Source organism: Quercus lobata, chromosome 1, assembly GCF_001633185.2.
Source record: "Quercus lobata isolate SW786 chromosome 1, ValleyOak3.0 Primary Assembly, whole genome shotgun sequence".
Taxonomy (NCBI): domain Eukaryota; kingdom Viridiplantae; phylum Streptophyta; class Magnoliopsida; order Fagales; family Fagaceae; genus Quercus; species Quercus lobata.
The window spans coordinates 2,630,711-2,652,102 of record NC_044904.1 but is presented as its reverse complement, the minus strand read 5'-3'; the positions used below and the strand labels follow the sequence as shown (position 1 = coordinate 2,652,102).

General features: G+C 35.6%; 2 protein-coding genes across 28 annotated transcripts in view; both read left to right on the top strand.

The window, feature by feature from the left end:
• Positions 1–12,148, top strand: part of LOC115974288 (putative disease resistance RPP13-like protein 1) — a 33,114-nt gene extending 20,966 nt beyond the window's left edge. For 23 of the 27 annotated variants that reach the window (XM_031094772.1, XM_031094699.1, XM_031094762.1 and 20 more), the window contains 4 exons: positions 11,002–11,122; positions 11,215–11,329; positions 11,456–11,541; positions 11,651–12,148. The gene's annotated coding sequence lies outside the window, so the exon portion shown is untranslated. The remainder of the gene's footprint in view (positions 1–11,001; positions 11,123–11,214; positions 11,330–11,455; positions 11,542–11,650) is intronic. The other 4 variants (XM_031094676.1, XM_031094668.1, XM_031094720.1 and 1 more) reach the window with 4 other exon arrangements.
• A 5,981-nt stretch (positions 12,149–18,129) lies between these two features.
• LOC115994454 (loganic acid O-methyltransferase-like) lies at positions 18,130–20,860 on the top strand. Its single transcript, XM_031118943.1, has 3 exons — positions 18,130–18,344; positions 18,802–19,461; positions 20,446–20,860. Exons 1-3 carry the CDS (start codon positions 18,219–18,221, stop codon positions 20,788–20,790), a joined length of 1,131 nt encoding a protein of 376 aa, XP_030974803.1. The 5' UTR covers positions 18,130–18,218; the 3' UTR covers positions 20,791–20,860.
• The last annotated feature ends 532 nt before the right edge of the window (positions 20,861–21,392 follow it).

The following is a 21,392-nucleotide window of genomic DNA, read 5'->3' as shown; positions in this document are numbered from 1 at the left end:
GAATTGACTCAATGATGGAATAGAAGTGCTAAAGGTGTGTTTAACTATTCCTTCTATAAGGAAGTTTACTCAAAAGCACTACAACTCCTGTAACTAGACATTACATAATAAAATTTCTCTATAGAAATCACAAAATCAAAGGAAAATAGGAAATATTAATTGGGAAAAGCGACAATGTCTGATAGGTTGGCTTCTGTTTCAAGTGAGTTACTATGCCTTTCAAGCATAATAGAAGCGTGATAATGCTTTCCACTTGCTATTATTCAAATGTCCTTCTTCTCATATTATGAGGCTTAAAGAAATGATTCTTTGAAGAGTTGGCTGAGGTTGCTTGTCCACTACTACTTAAACCACTTAAAACCCTAGCTGTATGCCCAATTTTCTAGAAACCTCTCTCTCTCTCCCCTTCTCTTTGAACCTCCATGGCTAACCACCAAGGTCATCCATTCTCATCTCTATAAGAAGAAAATGTAAGGTTGTAGCCTTAGGCTATAACTTTTTTTGTGCTAAACTTTGTTTTAACAATAATAGTTTCTTTATGTTTGGGGGGGAAAGTTCACCCACCCTCTTTGGGATTATTCATTAGGTTTAGAAGGTATCATCTATAAAAGTTACTTTTACAAAAGTTTGGCACTAATACTTATCAAAAAAAAAAAAAAATGTTTGGCACTAATACTAACACATGCCATGCCTTACAGACACACACTTCAATTTGAAGACACAAAAAAGTGGAAGCATTGAGAACATATAGAGGATGATATTATATAATAATGAATCAAGACTCTGCCTTCTGCCCCTTCCATTGTTTTTATATTTTTTCTGTACTAGCAATGGTTAATGTGATGTATCATGGTATAGACATGTTTTTTCAACGTACTTTGAAAAAACTTGTGGTTAGTTTTCTAAGAGATTACACTAGTGCCAAGACGGATCTGCTCTATAGATATTCACACATGTTGTCCCCCCATAATAGCTAGCAAAGTTTGATATAGTCTATCACCTTATACTCCATTTGAACCACCCCTCTGTCACTTAGCTTGTAGTCTAAACATATCTCAATGGTTGCGCCCTTGTCTCCATGCTTCTCAAAATTCTATTAGGGTTTGGAAAGATCAGGTCCACATAGTGGCTTTATGCTCAGAGAGAGAGAGAGAGAGAGAGAGTGGTGCCTGGGGTTTACCGCAGAGGAGCATGGATGCTTCAATTCTTTTAGATTGGAGAGATCGAAGAGAGATGGAGGTGTTTAGATCAAGATCGAACTTAGAAAGAGAGATTACAGTGAGGGGATATTGATTATATCGCCTGCGTGACCTTGATGACCAATAGAGGATTTGGTTATTTGATCCATAACACTTCTTAGGCCATCATTTTGGCAGAATTGAGCTACCATAATGCACTTAATTTGCATACATCGGTTGTATACAAATTTACTTGGCCTCTCTTGGATATCTAGGCAGCATACACACGAGCATGCTATGGCCTTCGCTACATGATCATGTTGGGCTGCCATGACCTTGGCAACATGCACATGGCCACGCCTTGGCCTTGACAGCATGCACATGGGGTTGTCATGGGCATGCCAACATTTCAGAAGGAGGTTCTCAAGATGGTTTCAATTGGTAGTTTGGTGATATTCATCGATCTCCTAATACTTTTTTTGTCTGAGTGGTTGGTATCTTTGCAATCCTACTTTATGGTTGCATAGTCTAGTGATATTTATCGATCACCTTATACTTTTTTTGGCTTAAGTGGTTTGTATTGATTGATGAGTGGTTAGTCTATCGCCCTATGGCTTTGCTTTGTTTTTTAGCGGGCGATCTTATATCACACTTCTAGTAGAATGTGACACAGTTTATGTCTCTTGTGATGAGTGTCCTAATAAGTTGAAAAAACATGAATTAAAACTAGGGTGTGACACATGTATGAAAGCATGTGAATTTCCAAAAAATAGGTATGTAATTCTATGTATTTACTATTGGTTAATTTTGAATATATATATATATATATATTGATGATGCAAAAAATCAAAGGTTGTGCTCCTCGTCGTAGTAGATGGACGATGTTGTGAAGGGGGTCATCTCTGTAGGTGAGAATCCTGCAAAATGAATTGAGGAGAAGAGTAACACGCCGGTGTGGCATCAGCCAAACTGCCTTTGATGCTTAAATCAGTAAGGGAGAAAGATTCTAGAGAGAAAACGAGTTGAGAGTGATTTCGTAGAGTATTTGTGTGTAATTTTGGGCGTACCTTGGGTTTCTATTGTCTTCTCTTTTATAGTTGTATGCCTCATAAATGGGCAATGATGTGCTGCATTTATGCTCAACGACTAGTGCGTTACAGAATCTTTGTCTGGAGGCCACAACTCATTCTGTGACTATTGGTCCATCAATTACATTTTGTCATCAATGATCGTAATAAATGCGTAACATCTTCTCTGGGTGAATGACAAAGTCTATGTAATGACGACTATAAATTTCTGGTTCATCAATTGCCCCCTTGTTCGTTATCTCATCTTTTAGATGAGATAAGAACAAATTTGTCTAACGCTTTGTATTCTGTGTGCTACGCATTTATGAAGATTTGATGTCTGGGTGGTTGAACGCCTCATGTACGGCCATGATGTTTTTGACATATGAACATGTCTTGGTTTTCCCACATGAATTTTGGGAACTTGTTTTGCATTTTTCTCTCCTCTTTCCTTTCTCTTGTGTTTTTCCTTATTCAAATCTCCATTCTAGGGTTTGTTTCTCCGAGCTTCCTTTCTCTGATCTGTGTTTCCTGGCAAGTCCTTCGTGCTTCTTCTTCTTTTTTTATTCTTCCATGGTAGAGTCCGTAGAGAGGGAGCATCTTGAAAAGGTCAGTTCCTTTGTAGGGAAGGACTGTTCGTATACTTTTGTCCTTTCTTCTTTGTTTCCTTTGGTCTCTCATTCTGCTGAGGTAGCTAAGTTGCTGAGGATGTCTGAGGTAAGGTCTAGCAACCTGGAGACAACGTTATCCTTGTCTGATGATCGTGTGGTCTCGGAGGCCACTTTTGTTTCCGCCCCTTATAAATGCTGGAACATCTCGTGTTCCTTTATGGGAAAAGACAAGCAGTGAATTAGGGATAGGTTCCAGTCCCCTGATTTTGTAAAATTTAGGATCCCAAGTGATGAAGAGAGGGCTTTTTACTCTTATGCCGATGAGGTTTGTTTTTACGAGGCCGATTTTACCAATGGCTTTCATTTCCTTGTTCATTCCTTCATTAAGGAACTTTTTTCTTATTTGCATCTAGCCCTGGCACAACTAGTGCCTAACTCTTGGCAGATCCTGATTTCTTGCATGGTGGTGTGGATGTCCGCTAATGATGGTGATGTCATTAAGAGGGAGAAGTTTCTCCATTTTTATCGTCTGAGGAAATCTAAGGACTCTGGCTATTATGAGTTTAAGCCGTGGGATAGGGCTTCTAGTTTAATCATCTATTACCCCTCATCTCTCTGAAATTGGAAGCCAAATTTCTTTTTTATCTCTGGAAGTGGTTTAGAGTTCATCCCAAGTGAGGACTTGGACGATGCCCCCAAATTCTTTCGTAGTTGGGGAGTTCCCATGTCTGGTGGATTTTTCTCGTCTTTTCAGTTGCTTTCCCCTTCTGGGATGATGCTGATGCAACAGCTTTGAAGGTCCATGAGGCACTTTTTGTGGATGATCTGAGTCCTTTGATGGTGAAGTCATCCAGTGAGGTGATATCGTCTCATATCCAAAAGCTTGTGTAGGTATGTGTTGTTGGTCGTATTTGCTTCTTCTTTTTCATTTACTTTACTTCTGCTGAGAGTAAATTTCCTTGTAGGCTTTGGGGGAGTCCCTATTCGGCTCTGGGAAGCTCTTGGATTTAGAGAAGAAGGTGGCCACGTCTGAGCCTTTGGTCAAGTGTTTATCTGCTAAGAATGAGATACTTAGAAACAAAGTTGTTATTTTCACTGCCGAGGCTAAGAATGACAAGGAGCACGTGGCAACTTTGGAGAAGAGCTTGCAAGTGGAGAAGGACTTATTCAAGTTGAAGGACAAGCAGATTGGTGACTTGGAGTTGAAGTTGGAGAACGTCGAGGCCACGACGGTACAGGATTTTAAAGACTTTGTTGAATACTCTAATGAATTGTGCAAGTACTACGTGGAGGGCTTTGATCTTCTCGTGAAGTGGATGGCAAAGTGCCACCCTGGCTTGGACCTTTCTAGTTTGGCCATGGATGATGTCGAGAAAGAGCTCCTGTCCTCTGAGGCTACTGCGGAGAATCTGACGAAGGGAGCCATAGACATTGCTAAAGGAATGAAGGAGGCCACTGTTGTAACCCCTGTAAACCCTGTCCCTGATGAGTAGTAATATTTGACTAGCTTAGCGATGATCTTTGATTGTGTTTGAACAACTTAGTGTTTTTAGCCGTGTCTGAACAGCTTTTATTGAGTCATGTTTGAATGACGACCTTAGTTGTATTCTTTAGCCGTGTTTGAACAACTTTACATTGAGTCATGTTTGAATGACGATCTTAGTTGTATTTGAATAACTTAATTATTTTTAGCTGTGTTTGAACAGCTTTTTATTGAGTCATGTTTGAATGACGACCTTAGTTGTATTATTTAGCTGTGTTTGAACAGCTTTACATTGAGTCATGTTTGAATGACGATCTTAATTGTGTTTGAATGACTTAGTTTTTTTAGCTGTGTTTGAACAGCTTTTTATTGAGTCATGTTTGAACAACCTAGTATTTTTTACTATGTTTGAACAGCTTTTTATTGAGTAATGTTTGAATGACGATGCTAGTTGTGTTCTAACAGCTTTTTATTGAGTCATGTTTGAATGATGATAGTTGTGTTTGAACAACTTAGTATTTTTGGCTGTGTTTGAACTTTGAACAACTTTTTATTAAATCATGTTCGAATGAAGATTTTAGTTGTGTTTGAACAACTTAGTATTTTTAGCTGTGTTTGAACAGCTTTTTATTGAGTCATGTTTGAATGACGATTTTGCGCTCTACTCATAACTTAAAGTCGTGGTATTGGAGCATCTTCTAGGTTAACCACTTTTTTTTTTTGTCTTGGATGACGATTATATTGGTTGCATTTGAACAACTCTAATTTAGTCGACTTTGTTAGTTGCATATCAACAACTTCAATGGCTATGATTACGTTGGCTGTGTGTGACTAGCTTTTAATTTGAAATTTCAATGATAGAGGTCCTTGAGACGTCTCCCAAGGACGGCTCCTAAGCATTGCGCACATTTTGATAGTAATAGATCACGGGTAATCATTGACAAATACGCATGGATAATTCTTTCATGTATTATTGGTTTTATGAATGACGAAAATAATGGTTGTCATACATACTAATATGAAGTTTAAGCAAATTGAAAATGTAAAGCGTTCCTTATTGGTAGTATTTCTTCAAGTGTTCTATGTTCCATGGTCGAGGCGTCTAAGGACTTCAAATAGTAGGAGTCTTCTCTAGAATGACAGATTACCTCATAGGGGCCTTTCCAGGCTGGTCCCAGTTTTCCTTAGGATGGGTCCTTTGTTGCCTGTGACACCTTCCTAAGGACGAGGTCCCCTGTGTTGAATCTTCTTATCTTAACCTTTTTGTTATAGTATCTGGCCATTGCTTACTTGTGCTTGGTCATTCGCTTGATAGCTTCTTCTCTGACTTCGTCAATTAAGTCCTGGTTGCTGTTAAGCTCTTGCTGATTCCTCTGGTCTTCATATGTTTTGACTCGATAGCTCATCAGTCCTACTTCCACCAGTATAACGACCTCAATGCCAAATGTCAATCTGAATGGTGTTTCTCCTATTGGAACTCTTATGGTCATCCTATATGCCCAAAGGACATTTTGTAGTTCTTCAGGCCATGCCCCCTCAAGCCTAGTTTTGATAATTTTGAGCAAGTTTCTTTCCATTGTCTAATATTATGACATGTGTGACTCCAAACCTGCAAATGATGTTTTTCTACACAAAGCTTGTGACTTTAGCCTCTGTTATCGTCGTTACTAGCTCTGTTTCTACCCATTTTGTGAAGTAATCAATTGCGACTATTAGAAATCTAAGTTGCTTCTTCCTTAGAGGGAATGGACCCATAATATCAATTCCCCATTGGGCGAAGGGCCATGGTGAGGAGATGGGTGTCATTGTCTCTCCTGGTTTCGTCTGGACATTTGCGAAGCGTTAGCACTTGTCGCATGCTCTGACGATGTTGTATGTGTCTTTCTGTAAGGTTGGCCAGTAATATCCTGCTCTGAGCGCCTTTACTGCTAAGGATCTTGCCCCAGCGTGGTTTCCACAAGCTCCTTCATGTATCTCGCGGAGCACATAATCTACTTCTTCTGAGCTGGCGTATCTTAGATATGGGAGAAAATATCCTCATCTGTATAGTACGTCGTCAATAATGATGAAGCGAGCTGCTCTGATTTGTATCTTCCTGGCTTCTGTTTTATCTTCAGGGAGCCATCCTTCTTTTAGATAACAGACAATGGGAACCATCCACTCGTCTTGTTCCTTTATCATCAGGACTTGTTCACCTTCTATACTTGGCTGCCCCCTTATTTCTACACATAGTTTGGTGGTCACATCATAATCATCTGACGAGGCCAATCTTACTAGAAAATCAGCTTCTACATTTTTGGATTGAGGGATTTGCACAAAGTTTAAACTTTCAAAGTGCTATGAGAGTCATTGGATGATCTTCAAGTACTTTTGCATCCTTTCTTCTTTGGCTTCATAATCTCACTTGACTTGTCCTATTATTAGCTAAGAATCAGCTTAAACGAAGAGACTCTTTGCTCCTAGAGCTTTTGCTACGCTTAGTTCAGTCAGCAATGCCTCGTACTTTGTCTCGTTGTTGGTTGCTAGGAACTACAATCTGACTGCATATTTCAACGTTTCTCCTTCTGGATATATAAGAACTACTCCTGCTCTTCCCACTTTCTTCGTGATTGACCCATCAATTTGGATTGTCCATATTTCCATAGGGGATTCTTCTTCCTTATAGGGATAAATGAATTCTGCAATGAAGTCTGCCAGTACTTGGGCTTTGATTGCTACTCAAGGCTGATATTCGATGTCAAATTGGCCCAATTCAATTGCCCATTGAACGAGTCGTCCTGTTGCATCTATCTTGTTCATCGTCTTTCTTATGGGTTTGTCCGTCATGACGACGATGGGGTGTGCTTGGAAATAAGGATGGAGCTTTATGGAGGCAATCAATAATGCGAAAACTATCTTTTCCATCATTGGGTAACTTACCTCTGCTCCTTGGAATGCCTGGCTGGTATAATAAACTGACTTCTAGACACTCCCTTCTTCTCTGATCAATACCGAACTTACTACAATGTTGGATACTGCTAGGTAGAGATACAACTTTTCTCCCATCACTAAGGGACTTAACAGTGGTGGCTTCGTCAAGTACTCTTTCAATTTGGCAAGAGCTTTTTCACATTCGTAAGTCGTTGGAAGGCCTTCTTCAATACTTTGAAAAATGGCATGCATTTGTCTATTGCCCTAGAGACAAATCTATTTAGGGCTGCAACCTTTCCTGTCAGGCTTTGCACCTCCTTCACTGTCTTTGGTGATTTGACCTTGATTATAGCTTTTACTTTATCTAGATTTGCCTCTATTCCTTGTTAGGACACCATGAATCCCAAGAATTTTCCTGAAGCAATAGCAAAAACACATTTTGTAGGGTTTAATTTCATATTGTACTTACGTAGTGTGCTGAAGGTTTCTTTGAGATCGTCCAAGTGGTTGGCTTCGTCCTTGCTTTTTACCAGCATATCGTCTACATACAACTCCACATTCCTTCCAATCTGATGAGAGAACATGCGGTTCACCAACCTTTGGTAGATGGCTCCTACATTCTTCAGTCCAAAGGGCATAACTTTGTAGTAGTACAACCCTTGACTAGTAATGAATAAGGTCTTCTCTTGATCATCTTTGTCCATGAGAATCTGGTTGTATCCAGAAAATGCGTCCATGAAACTCAAGAGCTTGTGTCCAGCAATCGAGTCTACTAGTTGGTCAATCCTTGGCAAGGGGAAGCCCTCCTTTAGGCAAGTATTATTTAGATCTGTGAAGTCGTCACACATCCTTCACTTGCCATTGCTCTTCTTTACCATAACCATGTTTACAAGCCAATCTGGATAGAAGACTTCTCTAAAGAAATCAGCTTCTAGTAGTTTCTCCACTTCTTCAGTTACGCCTTTGTTGCATTTTAGTGCAAACACCCTCTGCTTTTGCTATACAAGTTTGCATTCCGAGTTGACATTAAGATGATGTTGTCTGATCTTCCTATCAATCCTGGGCATATCCTCGTGTTTCCAAGCGAAAACATCTTGGTTTTCCCTTAAGGAGGAGATCATTTTCTCTTTTTCAATGGTTGGAAGTGCCATTTCGATCTTCAATATCTTCGTCGAGTCTCCTGGGACGATCTCCATTTCTTGTGGTGTTTCTAATGGTTCAGGAATGGGGTCTGGTTTGTTGATCATCCATGTGTGATTCTCTCCAGACGCTAAGGCAGCTTGATAGCACTCTCTTGCCGAAACTTGATCACCTTTAATTTCGCCTACCCTATGGGCTATTGGAAACTTCACTTTCAAGTAATATGTTGACATTATGGCTCTTAGTCTATTGAGTGCAGGTCTTCTCAAGATGATGTTGTACGTTGAAGGGCAATCAAATATAAGGAAATGAATTTCCTTGATGACTTGTGCCAGATAAGTTCCTGCAATCATAGTTAGAGTGACGATGCCTCTAAGGATGATTCTATCCCCCCTGAAGCTTACTAAAGGTGAGGTAAAATGTTTGATCTTCTTTTTATCCAGCTTTATTTGCTGAAATGCAGGCAAGTAGATGATATCTACTAAGCTTCCGTTGTCAATAAGCACATGGTAAATGTTGAACTCTTCTACCCTAAGCATGATTACAAGTGGATCTTCATGGGGTTGCCAAATGCCACAACCATCTCTTTTTAAGAAGACAATATCGGGTTCGTCATTCCTTGGCATTTTCATTGGAGGGAGTCGTGTATGGACGCTATTTATCTCCCTTCCCTGCGCCTTTTTCAGGGATTTCAATGTTCCACCTACTGTTATTCCTCTCGAGATCGTCTTTATTTCTCCTGCAGGGGGTTTGGTGTCCCCCATCTTCGAAGTTTTGTCTTGGTCGTCCTTCCGTTCGTACCTGTATGGCTCTGTCTTTCTAACATATTCCTACAACTTCCCTTGCCAAATTAAAGTTTCCACCTGGTCTTTCAAGTGCCTACACTCATCAATACAATGCCTGTGGTCCTGGTGGAATCTACAGTACTTGCTCTTGTCTCTTCTTTTACTAGAGTGCTAATTGGCTTTGGCCATTGCAGGGAAGGATCATCTCTTATTTGCATAAGGACCTGCTTAATTGGCATTATTAGAGGAGTGAAGTTGGTAAACCTGGGTTTCTTATCTGGAAGCTCCTTCTTTTTCCCTGTAGTCTGTCCGCCACTTTGTGTCTCCTTCTTATCCCAATCGTTGTTTGTTCCTTCGTCTCTCTTCCTTTTCGCCTTCATCTCCTTTACGAGCACTGCATCCTCTGCATTCATGTACTTCTGGGCTTTACGGAGCAACTCCGCTATTGTTTTTGGTGGACTTTTAGTAATTGAGAAGAAGAAATCTCCTGGTAGCAATCTTGCTTGGAAGGTTGTTAGGATGACTTGATCTTCAACTTCATTTACCTGCAACAGCTCCTTGTTGAACCGAGTGACGTATTGCCTTAATGATTCTCCTTTTGCTTGCTAAATGTTGAGAAGATGGCTAGTTGGCTTTTTGTGTCTCTGCCCACCAATGAAATGACGAACAAAACCCTTGCTTAGCTATTTAAAGTCAGCAATGGTTCTTGGGGGTATTTTGTTGAACTGTACTCTAACTGCTACTCCCTTTAGTGTTGTCGGGAATGCCTTACACATCACTTCGTCTAGGGTCATCTGTAATAGCATCAGCGTCTTGAATGATTCAATGTGATCCAAGGGATCTTTGGAACCATCATATGACTCCAATTGTGGGAGACAAAATTTTGGTGGGAGGGGACGATTCAGTACTTCAGTAGTGAAGGGTGAGTTTGTCATTTGAATCATCCCATCCAGATTTTCTCCACCTTTGTCCTTCATAGAACTTTTTAGTTCGTCCACCTCCTTCCTCATGTTGCGAAGCTCATTCTCCATTTTAGTGGAATCTTCTCTTGAAGTTCTATCTTGCCTATTGGCTTGAGAATTCGATTCTTCTTCATTTTGGTTTTCACCTGTTCGCCGACGTTCTGCATTTTGAGACTTCATCGTCTTTTGTAATTCTTCACTCAGGCGAGTCAACTCTTCCACATTAGCCAAGAGGGCTTGGATTTGTTGTTGTTGCACAGCATCTGGCTAAGGTCCAGTTTCTGCTTCCATCTCGTACTTCGAGGAACTCTTTTGTCACTGGGAAAGATGACTTGATTGATTAGTGTTTCCCACAGACGGCGCCAAACTGATGATACAAAAAATCAACAATTGAGCTCCTCATTGTAGCAGATGGATGATGTTGTGAATGGGGTCATCTTTGTAGGTGAGAATCCTGCAAAATGAATTGAGGGGAAGAGTAATATGCCAGTGTGGCATCGCCAAACTGCCTCCAATGCTTAAGTCAGTAAGGGAGAAAGATTCTAGAGAGAAAACAAGTTAAGAGTGATTTCGAAGAGTATTTGTGTGTAATTTTAGGCGTACCTTTGGTTTTTGTTGTCTTCTCTTTTATAGTTGTATGCCTCATTAATGGGCAATGATGTGCTGCATTTATGCTCAACGGCTAGTGCGTTACAGAATCTTTGTGTAGAGGCCATAGCTCATTCTGTGACCGTTGGTCCGTCAGTTACGTTTTGTCATCAATGATCATAATAAATGCATAACGTTTTTTCTAGGTGAATGACGAACTCTATGTAATGACAACCATATATATGAATGCTAATGTAAATTAAAAACAATATTTCAGATACAAGCTTGACATGCAAGTTGGTGATATAATACAACATGCAAATTTTGTAGTATTTGACAAAGAAGCAGAGAAGTTATTTAAAGTTCTTGATACGAAACTCTCCAATGTGGAAGAAAAGGTAAAAATGAAAGAAATAGGTTATTTGTTTAATTAAATTAATTTTGTTACGTTGCACTAACTGAAATCTTTTTTTCTTTTTTTAAATAATAGGATGTAGATGGTGACAATGTTATTCCAAATAGTATCAATGCATTATTGGAAAACCTACATCTTCCAAGTGAAATTTACTGCATACAGTCTCTTTGTTTGCAACCAAAGCTTTACGGTAACTAGAGTCTTTGAAATTGAAGGAAATGAACAATTACAGTTAAAAATGGTTCACTTATAATATATTGATGAAGTTATAATATTATCAGTGATACATAATGACATATTTCATCTTTGATTATAGGAAACAACAAAAAGGACTAAGAATGGAAATGAAGTATCCAAAGAAACAATTTGTGCTGAAGTAAAGAAAAGAAAATTTTTGAAGAAGTAAGCAAAATTGCACAAATAAATATTATTTTTGGTTCTTTTTGAAAATTCACACAATCTTTAATTTCCTCAACAAGAAAATAACTTTTGTATTTTTTCTGTTTTGCAGATAAATCCAAAACGAGAATGTGGACGCTCAAATAGAAGTGTTAGATGATTAGCGAACATATAAAATATTTAAATGAAACTTTGAATATTTAGACTTCAAATCAGGTCGTGATGTTGTGCTTTCTGATAGAAGAATAGATACTTCAGAGCCTAACGACTAGTTTCAGCTAAAGGTCATATTTTAATTCTGCAGAAAAACGGCACCGTATCTCATTATTACAAACGGTGACGTTTTGGTCTTAAAGAGAATTCTTTCAGTCAAGCTATACGACATCGTTTAGCCTTGGAGCTTCAGAGTCAGTGTTAGCATCTTCTTTGAAGGATGGGCTGCTGAGATATTTTTTTTGTAATTAGATATTTTCTGTTAAGAGCACATTAATCACATGCGTAAATAGAGTGGTTAGATTAGATTTAAGCTTATCTCTTGCTCTATATATAGAGAACTATACACATTTTATTATTCAGTTAGTGTTGCTAATATTCAATCACATTGATTTTACTCTGTTCTTTCTATTCCGCCATTGTTACACTGTATACTTTCTTGTTTTCTTCACTCTCATTTTAGAATGATTTGAGTTTGGAAATATTTACTATTTAAGCTATATTTTTTGGAACCCACAAGGGAGCTGAGTATACGCTTTATCAACTTTTCAGAGAATAGTAAACAGAAATCGACTATTGACTCACCCACCCCTTTTTCTACCTACCCATAGATATGCTAATAAAATGGAACACATGATTACTCGTAAGCATTCAAATAAGACAAGGCATAATGTAATGCTCCACTCGTATGACTACAATCACGTTCCAGATAAGTTTCTGAGAGCAACTGTTTAATATGGACATTGCTATTATTAAGGCTTCTATATATATATATATATGTAAAAGACTCAAATTTGTCCGTTTGGGTCTCGTATATGCAAAACTCGCCAGCTTACTTACAAAATCATTCAACATTTTAGGCAATCCATCATACATCCAATTTGGCCATTTAAAGGTCACTTTCAATACATCATCCAAGGGATTATATATTGAAAAACCTTGAAGTAATTTGTCAATAAACTAGAAAGAATATCATTCCTTTTTCGTAAAGATATAAGAACTACTGCTCCAAATTTTTCTTCACGAAGTACAAAGACTTTTAGTGGACTAGCAAGCATATTCTGACATTAATTTTTATATATATATATATATATATATATATATATATATCTAAAAACTAAAATGTAGTATTTATTATTGCTACACTCTTGTTTAGCTACCTCATCCGTCATATCATTAGTCTTTTCATATTTATTTTTTAGATTTAATTTTTTTACAATATTAATTGTATAAATATATTGACTTTACAAATTCATTTTAGGCGGTTTTAGCTTTACAAATTCATTTTAGGTGATTTAACTTTACATATTTATCTACTTTAATTTTGATGTTATAACTAAATAATAAATCTATATATATATATATATATATATATATCTAAAAGCTAAAACGTAGCATTTATTATTGCTATACTCCTATTGAGACACCTCATCCGTCACATCATTAGCCTTTTCATATTTATTTTTTAGATTTAATTTTTTTACAATATTAACTGTATAAATATATTAACTTTACAAATTTATTTTAGGCAGTTTTAGCTTTACAAATTCATTTTAGGTGATCTAACTTTACATATTTATCTACTTTAATGTTAATGTTATAACTAAATAATAAATCTATATATATATATATATATATATATCTAAAAGCTAAAACATAGCATTTATTATTGCTATACTCCTGTTAAGTCACCTCATTCGTCACATCATTAGCCTTTTTCACATTTATTTTTTAAATTTAATTTTTTTACAATATTAACTATATAAATATATTGACTTTACAAATTCATTTTAGGAGGTTTTAGCTTTACAAATTCATTTTAGGCGGTTTTAACTTTACATATTCATTTACTTTAATTTTGATGTTATAACTAAATAATAAATCAATGGAAAATTAAAACAAAAGTGTTGTATACATATATTCCTCTTGGGTGGTTTTAAACTTAAATATTAATTTGCCCTTTTATCTTCCTTTATTGTGACTTTTCTTATTCTCATCCTCTTATTATAAATTTGCCACTCAATCTCTTTCATTCTATGCATATTTTTCTTATACAAAAAGGCTCTCTCTCTCTCTCTCTCAAATTTTTTTTTTTTCATTTTTTTGCATTTAATATCATTATTTTTCTTGCATTTCTACCTTAGATTGATGAATATTTGTGTTTTTTTAGAATTCTACTTTTGGTTGCTTATAACTAAAAAATGAAATCAATGAAGAATAAAAGCATATTTTAAAAAAATTGTATAATAAATGAAATTGTCTTAATGCTATCATAAAAAATTTTAAAAATCAATTAATTTTTTTTTTTTTTTTGGTATGACAGAAATTATATATATTACATTTGTGATTGTTGCTATAATAAATGAAAATATGATTATGAATTACATTATTTTTTGTTAAATTAGTCCAAATTGAAATATATATATAAATATATATATATATATATATATATGTATGTATATTACCATGTGCAATGCACAAGGTTCGCGACTAATTTATGTAATAGATAGAATGCATGTGTTGTATTTTAGAGTTATATCCATGTTGTACCAATAATTTTGCACCCTATAACCATAATTCTTATTATTTCAATTGTAACCCTAGAATCTCTCCCAATCCATGGAAATTCATATAATCATGCATTTGAATTAAATCACAAGCGTCATTAGGCAAAATATTTTCCTGGCCAAAAACATTTGTAGCAGCTAAAATTTAATATAGAAGACTATTGTCAAAGTTGAGAGGTACTTTTTCAACCCATTTGGTTTCAAAGTATTGAATAATTAGACAAAAGATTAGCTTTTTACATTTTATTATATAGTCTAATTTAATTATTAATAAAAATCCTGCATATTGCTCTGGTGTCATACAAATAACGTGTAACAAAAAGAAGTATCATAGGTTAAAAAAAAAATGTAATAAAATTCCAACCCTTTGATAATACTTTTTATATTTGGTCCGGCTTGCCACTGGACCCGTTATAATACGACGCGTGTCTAGTCTTGGACATGTGTCCGTATCGCAACGTGTCCAGTGGCACTGGCCACTGGACACAAGCTCCACCCTTTTATATTTCTTAGGAAATACATATAAAAAAAATTACTTTAGGTGTGTAAAGACTAATATTTATATTTTAGGTGTCTAATACTTTTTACTAAGCTCCTACTGAGCCACATCACCCTAGCGTTTCAATCTATTCGGTCCATTCAAACATATTATGTCTACTTCGGCCTTTTTTTATTCTATACGGTCCACTTTGGTCCTATTCGATCCTATAAAGTCTATTTGGTCCATTTTGTCTACTTCAGTTCTATTTGGTCCAATTTGGTCATATTCGGTCCATTCGGTCTTATTTAGTCCATTCTGTTCACTTTGGTTTTATTCGATCCCCTTCAGTCCTATTCAGTCTACTTTGGCCCTATTCGGTCTTAATCGGTCCACATCGATCCATTCGGTTTATATTGTTTGTCCACGTTGGTTCTATTCAGTCCACTTCGGTCATTTTCAGTCCACTTCAGTTCTATTTGGTTTATTTAGTCCATTCGGTCCTATTTGGTCTATTCCATCCACTTTGATTCTATTTCAGTCCTACGTGGTCCATTCGGTCCATTCTGTCTACTTTAGTTCTATTCCGTCCAATTTGGTCATATTTAGTATATTCAGTCTTATTTGGTCCATTCTATCCACTTTGGTTCTATTCGGTCCACTTTGGTCCTATACGATCCACATTGGTCCACTTCAGTCCTATTACTTCCATTTTGTCCTCTTCGGTCCACTTCGGTCCATATTGTCCACTTTGGCCCTTTTCGGTTCACTTCGGTCCTATGCAATCTACTTCGGTCCTATTCAGTACACTTTGGTTCTTTTTGGTTTTATTCGGTCCACTTCGGTCCTATTTGGTCTATTCTATCCACTATGATTCTATTTCAGTCTTATGCGGTCCATTTGCTCGACTTGAGTTCTATTCGGTCCACTTTGGTCATATTCGGTCCATTCTTCCTTATTTGGTCCATTTTGTCCACTTCAGTTCTATTTGATACACTTCAGTCCAATGCAGTCCACATTGGTCCACTACGGTCCTATTACTTCCATTCTGTCCACTTCTGTCCTATTCGGTCAACTTTGGTCCTATTTGGTCTTAATCCATCAGTTGCGGTCCATTCAATCCATATTGTCCACTTCGACCTATTCGGTCCCATACGGTAGATTTCGGTCCCATTTGGTGCAATTTGGTTCTATTCAGTTTTATTCAGGCACCGTTTGGATCATGTCCAGCGTGTCCACATCTAGTTTTTTTTTTTTTTTTTTCTTTTTTTAAGGACTAGCACCTCTTGCACTGTTCATAGGACATGAACAGTGCAAACAGGAAAATGAGTAGTATTTTTTGTGTGAACAGTAATTCAAAAATTATATAAATATATATATATATATTTATAAAGTTTTCAGCAAAATAAGTGGTATCCAAATGCACCCTCAGTCCACTTCAGTCCTATTTGGTCTATTCTGTCCACTTTCATTCTATTCGGTCCAATACGGTCTACATTGGTCCACATCGGTCCTATTTCGTCCATTCTGACCACTTCAGTTCTATTTGTTCCAGTTTGGTCCCATTCGGTTGACTTCGCTCTATTCAGTCCACTTCCGTCCGTTCAGTTAACTTCAGTCCATTTGGTCCAGTTTGGTCCATTTCGGTCCATTCGATGCATTCAGTCAATTTTTGTGCAGTTAGAGATAATGGGAAAAGAAAGGATTGGGTTTAAAGCACCTTTTCTAAATCAAAATTTATTAAAAAATATATAGATCTCAATCTCCTAATATCTAAAGGCCTTGTAGCTGAATTGACACCTCCCTATGTACAAAGTGCTTGGGGGTCTAGGGGAGAAAGGGTTCGAGCTGCGGGGATAACAGTATGTTGTAATTATTTCTCCAAAAAAAAAAATCTAAAATATTAAGTAAAACATTTATTATCGTTACACTCCTGTTAAGCCACATTAACATAGCATTTCAATTTATTTTAATCCGGCTAAATTTAAGTGAAAGTCTTTCTAAACATAAAGTCTTACTTTAGGACAATTACTCATTTATTTTAACGTCATTACTTTTAAATCAACTGCGTGGGGTTGATTAGTTATAGAATGTAATTTGTATATTTGTTAAAGACAAACAACTTTCGGTGTAAAGGGGTCTTTAATAACAATTGATCAAAGTTATAGAAGGTAAAGGGTATATTATTTGTTAAAAACAAACAACTTTCGGTGTAAGAGTGTCTTTGTCTTAATCATATGTTCTAGATGACAAAAGTAAAAAGTAGTTCTAGATGGCAAAATATAAAGTAATCACCAAGGAAGACCATGAGAAATATTGCACTTATTTGCGGACATAGAAATGATACCAATTAAAGATGGAGTTGAAAATTGCAAAGAAAATGTAAAGGTGTTTCAATAGATTCGCTACATTCGCATTTGGATTTGGACCATTTGGTGCAGTATCGAAAGTCTTGATTTAAGTGTTGAAAAAAACAGATGGATTTGAGTACATTTCCCGACAAAGAAGCCAACAAATTTGAAAAAATTTAGGATGGAAACCCGTGAGGTCCAAGGGGCTTTCATGGAGAGAATACTTTATCAAGTCTAAATCAATTAAAATATAGCATCATTGGAGCACAACACAACAAGCTTGTGCAAGTCTAAGTCGGCATGAAATTGAAAACACTAAAAAGTTACTACTTAATGTATAGTATTTCTTAAAGCATCAAATCGAGGAAGTAAGGAAACATACGGAATATGATCTTCCCAATCTTAAATAAATTAATAGGATGGTTCAAATTAAATAATATAAATTTAAAGATGTATTTAGTACAATATTAATTAAAAATTTTAAATGTGGAGGGCAAGATAAATACAGAAATTGAATTTTTCATGTTATAAAGTTGATGAAGAAATCAACACATCTGAAGATATGCACTTGGAAATATACATAGGGTGAGATTGAGTTACACCTAACTTTATTGTTATTATTATTATTTTCAATTAATTTAACTTTAAAAAATGTTTAAACTTTAAACCACTTAATATTTTTTTATTAGATGCAAATTTTGACAAATCTACAGTTGATTACATTTTCTTTTTATACATTTCATGCTTGCAAAATTTTAAGGTGCTCAAATCAAAGATTATAAATATGTCAGATATCAAATGTTTAAATTTTAAATCTGTATAAAATATGAGTTTATGAATTAAATAATAAATAACATCTGATTTGTATGAAATATAACATACTTGTTAAAAACATAGAGAGCATGTAATGCAATAGTTGAAATTTTAAAACACTAATTCAAGAAAAAGTTTTTAAATGGTGTAATATTGCTTAAAATATACCATGGGTAACTTGAAGGTTGAATTCAACTCATATATATAGAGTATGTATTTGAGAGAGAGAGAGAGAGAGAGAGAGAGAGATATAGATAGATGGAAGACAAGAGGATATATGCAGAGAGAGAGATGGAGGACAAGAGGACATATACATCGCCTGAATCATATTCAATGAATGGAGGAAAGGGCCCTTATAGCTATGCTCAAAACTCCATCTATCAGGTCTTCTTAAATATTCAAGCCTACATTTTGATCTATTTTCTTGTTTGGAATCTTTGGATTCTACCATAGATTGCCAAGTAAATAGTTGAATTTATCATAATTAGTATCCAAGAAAATAGGTTTTATTTTTAAGAGCTTCCAAGAGAATAGTTGAATTTATCATAATTGAAGGACTTGCTTTTTTTTTTTTTTTTAAGGACATGCTTTAAGAAAACTAATTGCAGAAGATAAGTATTTTTATGCTACGAAGAAATCATTGATCCTAAAAAAAAAATAGTAGTAGAAATCATAGTTGAAATAACAATTTGAGGGTGTGATAGTGATTTGAAGCTGACCATCCAAAATTATTTAATTTTATTTCCAAGAAAATTGCATTCCAAACACTATTGTTAGATTATTTTCATGCTTCTAATTATGAGGAATATTAAAAAAATTATAATCACCACTTGTGTTGTAGAGAGAGGCTGCTGAAGCTGCCAAAGAAAAGATCAACAAGGCAATAGCCGATCACTTTGACATTAAGACCCTTTCAGCTACTCTAAACTCAGTATGTGTGGCAGACTTGGGTTGTTCTACCGGACCCAATACCTTTATCTCAGTGCAAAACATAATAGAAGCCATAAAACTCCAATACATATCAAAAGGAGTACATACTGAAATCCCAGAATTTATAGTGTTCTTCAATGACCATGTCTCCAATGATTTCAACACTCTCTTCAAGTCTCTTCCTCCCAACAAGCAATACATTGCAGCTGGAGTACCGGGTTCTTTCCATGGCCGCTTGTTTCCCAAGGAATCTCTTCATTTTATTCACTCTTCTTTTGCACTACAGTGGCTGTCTAAGGCTCCAATAGAAGTTATGGATGAAGGGTCTCCTGCTTGGAATAAAGGGAGGATTTTCTACACAAATGCGCAAAAGGAAGTTGTGGAGGCCTATGCAACTCAATTTGCCAAGGACATCGACTCCTTCCTATTTGCCAGAGCTCAAGAGCTTGTGGTTGGAGGTCTATTGGCACTTTTCATACCTGCAATCCCTGATGTGATGAGCAATTCTGACACGTTTATTGGTACAGAGCTGGACCTTCTAGGATCTTGCTTAATGGACATGGCTAAAGTGGTAAGTTTACAATAACATGACTTGTAATGATTTGAAGCAACATCATTTGGAGTTGGATTAACCATTGATGCTTTTTAATTTATTTTTATTTTATTTTATTGCAACAATCATAACAAGCCATGCCCAATTGTGAAAAAAAGTTTTGAAAAATGTTATACCTAGCTCAATAGAGTTGATTTAAAATTCTATTTTTTAGAATACTGTAATTAACCTTCGTTTGGAACTTCTAACCAAGATATAACTTTCAATAATCATAACAAGCCATGCCCAATTGTGGAAAAAAGTTTTGAAAAATGTTATACCTAGCTCAATAGAGTTGATTTAAAATTCTATTGTTTAGAATACTATAATTAACCTTCGTTTGGAACTTCTAACCAAGATATAACTTTCAATAATTTGAAATAAGAAATGAAAAATGATTAATTACAATCATTCATATGAAACTTCAAGATTTATGATCAACACCCTAATTAACAAGTAATTTCCAATGTCCACTCTGCCATCCAAATCAGTATATAAATTAATAAATTAATGTATACTTATCTTTCCTAAATTATAAAAGCATTTGCAACATACACTTTAAAGTCTAAACCACAAAATTCTACAATCAAAATCCCGATTTGACAATAATCTACCCCTAATATATTACATTGATGTTGATGATGAAGGATATTAATTGCAAATTACTCTCGAATTAGAGAGTTTATTTAAAATTCTATTGTTTAGATTGCATTGCAAATGTCTCAAATTTTAAGCTAACTGCCTACAATTTTTTTTTTTTTTTTTGAGAAGAAAGGCAGAACTGCATAATTAAGAAAAACCGGCTAAATTAGCCTGAAGTACAAAATTAGATTGGGATGGAACATCCTCCATTCAAACTAAAAAACTTGGCACATTAACAGCTAGCCAAGCCAAACTACAAGCTAGCTTATTGTCTTCTCTCCTTACATGAGAGTAATTATAGACCATGGTTTTCACTTGCAGGGATTAGGTAGTGAAGCAAAAGTGGATGCATTCAATTTGCCTGCTTATGTCACAACCCCAAAAGAATTGAAGGCATTGATTGAAAGAAATCGACATTTCAACTTTGAGAGAATGGAAATTTTGAATAACAAGTCAAAGTATCTTACTTTGTGTAATCCCTCGATGCGTTCTTTATTCCTAAGATCCGCATTTGAAGGAGTTCTCGAAAAGCATTTTGGAAATGATATCATGGATGAGTTGTTTAATCGCTACACCGAGAAAGTTGCAAAGTCCTCCTTCTTCTTAAATGCAGAAGCTGATAAATCGATTGTATTGTTTGTCCTTCTCAAGCGAAACAATTACTAGACTTTAGCTTTATTCCAACCAAATAAAATTCACTTGCAATAAAATGTGACAACAAAAAAGAGAATACTCTTGTAAGGTTCTTGATGTCAAAGTGATCATTGGCTACAGTCTTTTTGATCTTTTCTTTGGCAACTTCCTCAATTCCTCTCTACAGGTGGCGATTATCATTTTTTTTATATTCATTATAATTAGAATCAGAAAAATTATCTATCAGTATCAAATTTTGGAATGCAATATGCTTGGAAATGAAATTGAATAATTTTGGGTGATCAATTTCAGAACACTATCTAGCCCTTAAAATGTTATTTTAATTATATTTTCTCTAGAGAATCTAACGTACCAAAAAAAAAAAAAAACCTTGTTTATATTTATTTATTACAAACATACCAAGCTTTATATAGGCTTAGGTCTATGTCCTTTTTTGTGTGTATATTTGATAGCTACAAGATGTGTGGCCAGCTTAGACCTAAGTTACATGGTGTAATTTTTGTCAATATCAAATCTCTTAATAACCATTAAATATATTTCATAATTTTAATATATTTAAATTTCAAATTTTTTGTATTTTAAAAGTATATTTAAACGTTAGTTTATGGATCATA